Consider the following 7979-nt stretch of genomic DNA (forward strand, 5'->3'; position numbering starts at 1 on the left):
AATGAAGAAGCATACAATAAAAAGAAAATGACCGTTTCATAATCACGTCAAATTTAGACAATGGATTGAGGACACCCACTTAAAGTTAAATGGCACATTATAAAAAAGGGGGGGGGGAGAGAGAGAGGCAGAGAGAGAGAAGATGTTTTAATGCAATATAATAGGAAATGGTTGCATAATCTTTCCGAACATAGGCATTATAAAAAAAAAAATCTACTGTGAAGTGAAAAAAAAATAAAAGTAGAGTTTTTTATGATACTTTTTTCCATACAAATGATTGAATGTGGTCTAACTTAAGGAAATTAACATTATTTTTTTTAACAAATAACCGATTTGATTTTTTAAAAAATTTATAAACTGGTTATCTTATTTCTGTACTTAGAATCGTATGTTTTGTTTGTGTGGTTCGTGGATAATTAATTTATTTTAAATTTTATTAATAGACAAAGGAAATATTTCAAATGAGCAGCTTTATGAGTCATTCATGGTTTAAATGGTTCGACACTTATTGTTTAATTTCACGTTAATTTAATAATTTTAAACATATAAATAATGTAACAGAATTATGAGCATGTAAAAAAAAACTTAATTTCATATTTTAAAAACATAAGATTTTGTTAAGAGGAAGAAGTAATATCATGGAAATATATGATTCTTCCAAGTAACTATATAATTATTGGTTTAAATTTTAAATCACAAACACATAATGTTATGATTAGTAAAGATATTAAACATTTGTACAATATTTATGTTGGGGAACACAGTAATGGGAATATAAAAATTAAAGTAACAGCACCTAAGTTCATTGCATTATGATAATGTTTCCTTTATGAAAAGTTGGACATTGTGGAGTTATTTGTATATGGATGAACAAAATGTCAAGTCAGGATTAGTCATTATTATCAAAAGGAAATTTTTTTGGCTGTCTAAGATTTTTTTTGGTTTAATTTTTGTTCTTATCATTTAAAACAGCATCATCAAGGTTCTTAAAACAGCATCATCAAGGTTCTTATCGTCGTTCTGTTCCTCAAAAGTGGGTATTCCTAGTACTCAATTGACATTGAGAAACAAGGAACTAACTAGAAAGAAGGATTTGAAAGTGCTTAATATAAAAACTAATTATTAATTTGTATGGATAAAGACTAAAAATTGATAATAAAGGCTCATTCTTAGAATAACTGCACATAATAAAAAATTATATATCAATTTATAAATTAAGTAAATTAGTTTAGAAAAAATTATAAGCATGAGATATAAAGTAAATTAAATTATTATATTTATCATAAAATTTAACTTTCCAACTAACCACTGTATTAATAACTAGGTAGTATACCATGATATGGCTAATGAAAGATATATGTGTGCGTGGTGTAAATATTGATATATTTATTTGAGAAAAAGATAATAAAGTATTCTAAAAATCGCTAGATGAGAAATTAGAGTGGATAAATTTTAAAATCTCAAATTAAATTTTTAGTACTATTTTAAAATTTAAAATTTTATAAAATGATGCAAACCCCCTTCACTCTCTCTTTTTCTTTTAAGAAGTTCACCTCAACACCTTTGACCGAAGCTAGCCGTTGGAGCTTTGGTGGCATGTTGCTAGAGCTTTGACAACCAGTGATTAAAGCTCTGATGGCTATTTTTATTTAATTATTAATTACTCTAGTTTTGTAATTAACTATTTTCATTTCTAAAAATTTGGCAACTACTCTGATCTATTTATCGATTATTTTAGTTTTGCTGTTAGTTACTTTGTTTCGAAAATTCAAAAAAGCATTAGGTGTTGAGGAGATTTAGTGATTGCCTTGGTTTAAAAAGTAATCACTAGGAATACAACGGCAATGATGTCATTTTGCAACAATTAAAAATTTTAAAATAACACAAGAGGTGTGATTTGATATTTTGAAACTTATCCACCATATTATGTCATTTAGGATTTTGAGAATATTTTTATATCTTTTTCCCTATTTATTTTTAAGGAAAAATTAATCTTTTAGTTTTATATATTTTGACATAGTTGTTGTAATTTGTCCATTATCGTAACTCAGAGTAATTAAGTTTTTATAATTTTAAATTGATATTGAACTTTAACTTGATACAATTCAGTTCTTGTAATTTTGACCATTTAAAATTGAAAAATTATAATCAGATTCTAAGGAAATGATTTAATTACCTTAAAATCATCAACAATTGAAAAGTATGAAATGATATGTTCTAGGATAAATAATGACAACAGGTTCATACCAATTACTGGTTATTGATTTTTTTAATAATTAAATTCCTTTCTTAGGATCTCATAATGAATCTCCCTATAAAATTTTAGTCCCTAAAATTCATAAAATACATAATTTTAGTCTTAAAATATAGTGGCTAATTTTTTTAAATGATTTAATTATATGGATGAGTTACATGGTGTCAAAGTTCAGAATTGAGTAATAACATAATTAAAAATTAAGTGTTGAGTTACTTAAGTTAAAGTATATGGATTGAGTTGTAATTAAATCAAATTAGAAATATTATATATGTATGTGCGTGTGTACATATCAAATCAAAGTCAGTTTTGTATTCTTGCATAAGATTGAGATGAGTCATTATAGTTCTCTATTATTTTTCTATGTTTTAGATTATTTTTATGATATATTATTAATTGAAGTTAATTTTCGCAGGCCCATCAATACAATAAGATATATTTTCATTACTTATAATTAATAATTTGATAGGCAATAATAATATAGAGGAGAAGGGCAAGAAAATAATACCATGATCTTTTTATTGCCATCAATAATACCATGATATTATCAATAAAATGAAAATTTATATAATTCTTGATATATTTGTTTTCGATCTTAAAATGATAATTATTAATTTTAATATTTAATAAATGTGTAACTTTTACTTTAGATTAGGGTGGGTCTCGTGTTTGGGATGAGACCTGAGATGGGCACTCTTTTTATATTAAAGCATATAAAAAAATAGTTTTTAGCAGAGTTGGTTGTAAAATATCCTTAGATCACATCAAAAGTAAAAATAGTGATATTGATAATACTAGATTACTAATTGAATTTTAATATTTTGTACCACTAGGACAATAAGATATATTTTTTCAGTACTTATAAATAGTATAAACTGTCATACATTTAATATTATAAGTTAAAAAATTACTGATATATTGATATTCCAGCCCTTTTTTGGATATAATGGACTTTCTTATTCTCATTTTATCACAATAAAAGTTAGAAATTAGAAATGTTATTTTTATTTCACTAAAATAAAATATAAGCTTATCTTCATCTGATTCAATTAAATCATTAGAGTAGATGCTCATTTCATAATAAAGTAAATTTGAGTGTAAACAATAGATGACATATTAAAAGGTGGACGCGTGGCAAAGATATGTTAAAATATGTTGACTCTGGATGTTGGCTTGAGATAATTTGTTACCCTTCAACCAACACATTTTGACATCTCCATTTGTGTTCTCTTTTTAAGTTACCACAATTGATTGGATCCGGGTAATCATTTTTTAAGGTTTACCCAAAAAAATAGTAATAATTTTGTTTTCATTGGAAAAACTCACCAATATATTATATGATGTTTAATTAAAGCAAATATATTTTTTCTCCGATTTTATGTTAGGAAGAATTGGAACTTAGAATATTATTGTAATAATGTTATCTTTATTTATGAGGAAAAAGACAAACAAAAATTTTAAAAATTATTAAATCTCAAATCAGAATTTATTACTACACTTTAATAGGTTTTGATAATATTGGCTTACAAATAATAAAATATTTTTATAAGAACATCTGATTTAGAATTTTGCAATTTCTATGTTTTTTTTATCATTTCCCCTTATTTATGTCTAAATTCGAATATGATTTAATCACATAGGATGTCAAATATTAGATAAACTTCAAACTTCATCATTCAAAAAAAAAACTTCATCTATTCTTATCATTTGAACTAGTTTTAATATTTTGTAATTCTAACTCTTAAATTAACAATATTATTTTCTAGCAGTTGGTTTGGGTTTTTAAAAGAAAAAATTGTAAATAAAGACCTCCCAATATATAAAGTTATGATTTGTGACTCTAAATTTGAAAAATAGCTTCAGAGGATCCAGTCTCAAATTGTAAATATTAAATCTTGGTGAAATGTCTAAAACGTCTTTCAGCCAAATGACAAGTTGACTATAAAAAATAACAAGTTTACTTTAATAAATGACAATTTCAGTAGATCAAATCACAATTTGACTGAATGTATACCAAATAACAAGTTGACTATGAGAAATAACAAATTTACTTTAAAGAATGCCATTTTATATATCAAATCACAATTTGGCTGATGAGCATTTCAAACATTTCATCAAAATTTCATATTTACAATATGAGACCAAGTCTTTATTTGTAATTTTTCAAATTGAGGGTTTCAAATCCTAATTTCATATATTGGGGGTTTTATTTGTATTTTTTTTTTTAAATAACACTTTGAAACAGGTTTTTTAGTTTTTTAAAACATCAGAGGTTAATTTTGAGAATAACAATAACAAGGCCCTCCTGAGAATGAAAACCAGGACCTATCTGCAATTAATTGAAAAATCAGGGGTCCATTTTGGGATTTTGAAAGCCCATAACCTTAGAAGCAATAAGCCGTGAAAACAACCTCCAGTTGCGGGGTTGCCGTCAGAATGGTCCTCATCTTACAAGAAAAGGAAAGAGGACTCAAGTGGAAATAACCACAAAGCTCAGGGCAGAGACGTAGAACTAACTCTTTTTTCTGGTTTTGCATATTAGAGAGAGAGAGAGAGTCAGCTTCTTCCCATTGTGTCTTTGTTTCATAACACACAGCGCCTCTTCTCCAAAGCTTCCTTTGGAAACCGTCTCTCTCATCCTCCTTCTTCCTCCCTTTCTTCTCTTAATCTCTATCTCTTCATCACCTGAAGCTTTTCTTTATCTTTCTCTATATATTTGTTTGTATGGGTTACGATTTCGAGCAATTGTGACTTCGTTTTGGTTTTCTTTGAAGAGTGTGGGTTCTTTATGGCCACCGCACCGGTGAAGTCTCAGCCTCTCCACAACTTCTCTCTCCCTTTCTTGAAATGGGGCGGCAAGAATCACACTAACAGCAACCATCGGTTTCGCCGTCCTGTCTCCGGTGAGTCCTCATCGTCACAAGCTTTGCCGCCGATCACAACTCCGAACTAGAGGCAGAACCCGAAACCCGTGCTCCACGGGTCGGATCGAGGGCCTCCAGGAACCGGTTTGGGCTCTCTTCATGCTATCTCGGGGAGAAATCTCAGAAGCAAGAGCAGCAACCGCAGCCTTTGGAGGGAGCTAGCTACAATGAAACTAACGATGAGGTTGGAGGAGTAGAAAGAGGGAGAATGAAGACGCTGAAGACGCCGAAGCTGACGGAACGGCGCAGAAGCCATGGAATTTGAGACCGAGGAAATCGATTTTCTCCAGAGGTACGGGTGAGATCGGTGGGAGGTCCGAGGAATGGAGAATTGCCGGAAAACGTTCATTCGCTGCCACGGGTCATTCGGCTCAGCAGAATGAGAACCCTCCACAGCCGAAATCGCTTCGCTTGAGGGGTTACGCTGAGATGCAGAATACGGAAAGAAAGGAGAAGAGGAAATTCTGGATCGCCTTGTCGAGGGAAGAGATTGAAGAGGACATATTCATTATGACTGGGTCAAGACCCTCTCGGAGGCCAAAGAAAAGGCCAAAGAATGTGCAGAAACAGCTCGATGTAAGAGTTTCATTTCCTTCAAGTTTTTTTGGTTTCTAATCTCTGTTACATCGTACACGCGTTCAATTATCTTCTTACTTGATTGTAATTGTACAGTTTCTTAAACAAAGAACATCTCTTTTAAATTTCAGAGCGTTTTTCCTGGATTGTGGTTAGTGGGGTTCACTGCAGACGTTTGCAAGGCGGCAGATACTGCAGCAAAGGTTCTGTCCTTTTCTCTCGTTCTAATATTTGTGATCGATTCTATACTTAATATAGTTCTTCGAAGTTATAGGGATTGTTGACCTCTGTTTACTGAATTTCCAGTAGCAAAGTATGCCTCCAGGCTTAGGATTCTGAACTGGATTTCGTGATTGATCTTATTTTAGACTTTTAGCTTATAATCCGTTAGAGCGATGGTTATGATTATTTGATGATGGCCCTTTCTATCAGAAGTAGAGAAGCTACAGCGAATTGCAGTTTGCCACACAACACAGTTTGGTGGCCGCGGTAACTGGGACCTGTAATGGAGGTATAAATGCGCAGAATTTTGTAGAGCGCAAAAGATTTGCGAAATGGGTATGTTGAAAGGGGGGAAAATTGGGATGATAGCTATTATGTATCGTCCAATAGGCTAAGATGTAGATTGAAAATTAGTAGGTTTACTTATCCTAGTAGTGTTCAACTGTTTATCTATTACTATTAGGCAGTAAGAAAAACTTGTGAATTCATAGAACGAATCCAATATTGATTTTAAGATCGTTTGATTGATGTTTTGCTGTTGGGATCATCTTTGATTGAATGAATTCTGAGTCATCAGCTGCTAGATCAGTAGCAAGCATACTGTTAGTTTGCGGGTCCCAAGATCAATGCTGGATTTATTATTGAGGGCACTGCATGATTCTTAGTGAGTTTGAAGATTAACAGAAAGAGTGTTTGCTTTCCCTTTTATATTTCCATGACCATAGGCTTCACTTTCAAACTGTGAATCTGATGAAGTTGCTCTACTCAATCTGGCATTGGTATTTGGTAATCGTAGAAATCAATCACTTTGCATGAAAACACGAAAGTTAATCACATTGGCTGAAATAAACTTTACAGCAGTACCGAATTATTCTTGTTCTTCTTTCCTACTAGTAATATCTACATATTGTCCCTTTTTTTCCAAAAAGGAAAAAGTATTTGGTGGGGCACTAGGTCAGTATATAAAACTTTTGAAGATAGACATGTTGCTAGACTATTTGCTTTTCCTCCGTATTTCTTCCATGAGATCAGATCTGCTGTGCAGTTTGTGACTCAACTGATTTCTACTTCTTTAAAAACTTGGAATACTTGTATTATTTGATATGTATTGAAGAGGAGTCAAGCTCAGGAAGATTAGACTATTAAATATTCATATCAATGGGGAAGTTTTGTTACCAAGTTCCTTTGGTTTGCCCTGCTACCTTCACAAAGGTTGTTTTCCAGTCTTATTCAATTTGCCTTCATTGAGTCATTCAGCACCAAACTTAACTTTTTAAGGGCTTAATGTCGGCTCCATGGTTGATAGTATGGAATTTTTCGTGATTCTATTTCTGCGTTTTCGCATGTTTGGCTTATGGCTTCTTTTGTGCATGGAATAGAGTTTTTGATGATATGCCACTTGTGTGTTTCACCTTGTAATGATAAAGCATGGAGAGGCCAAAAACATGGCTCTTGTTGCTGCATCACCTTAGCCACTGAAGTACTATACTTTTGGGGAATGCGTGCCTCATCACCAAAGTACTATATTTGTTATCCTGTATCCAGTAGGAGTTAGCAGCATACCAAAGTTTAAATCTTATTAGGAGAAATATTCACGTTTTGTATTCGATAGTGTCTCAACAATATTACCTACATATACATGGCAAAAAAGGGAAAAAAAAAGTCAGATTTAAATATCAAGAAGTCTAATAGAAAAAGGATCTAAAAATGAAGTATTAAACATTTAGCCTTATTCAAGAAAATTGAGTTATATTCTTCTCACCCGATTATCATTATTTTTGTACTGTTCTCTTTTGAAACAATTTACTATATATAAACACATTAGGAGAATAGGGTGATGTCCTACATCAGAGGATAAAACAGTATGGTGGGTGGTTGCCTTTATTTTTGCATTTCTTGATGGTCCGAATGGTTAAAATTGGCATTAGGAGAACAAGTGGTTGGGAAGGAGATATTTTTTCCTTGTAAAATTGTAAAATGCCTAACACCCGTTATATCTCTAA

The 7979-nt window shown here is 31.4% G+C and overlaps 1 protein-coding gene and 1 long non-coding RNA gene across 2 annotated transcripts; one reads left to right on the forward strand and one right to left on the reverse strand.

The window, feature by feature from the left end:
• Positions 1-248: 248 nt before the first annotated feature.
• On the reverse strand, positions 249-5176 carry LOC114742118 (uncharacterized). Its single transcript, XR_003739835.1, has 3 exons — positions 4845-5176; positions 1569-1573; positions 249-258 (listed from the first exon to the last, which is right to left on the reverse strand). It is a non-coding gene; the product is annotated as an uncharacterized LOC114742118 (long non-coding RNA).
• A 351-nt stretch (positions 5177-5527) lies between these two features.
• Positions 5528-6324, forward strand: LOC114742113 (uncharacterized). Its single transcript, XM_028930379.1, has 3 exons — positions 5528-5754; positions 5886-5957; positions 6187-6324. Exons 1-3 carry the CDS (start codon positions 5608-5610, stop codon positions 6190-6192), a joined length of 225 nt encoding a protein of 74 aa, XP_028786212.1. The 5' UTR covers positions 5528-5607; the 3' UTR covers positions 6193-6324.
• Positions 6325-7979: the final 1655 nt, after the last annotated feature.

The sequence above is a fragment of the Neltuma alba genome, unplaced genomic scaffold (genome assembly GCF_004799145.2).
Source record: "Neltuma alba isolate B1F8T4 unplaced genomic scaffold, ASM479914v2 tig00003653_pilon, whole genome shotgun sequence".
Classification (NCBI taxonomy): Eukaryota; Viridiplantae; Streptophyta; class Magnoliopsida; order Fabales; family Fabaceae; genus Neltuma; species Neltuma alba.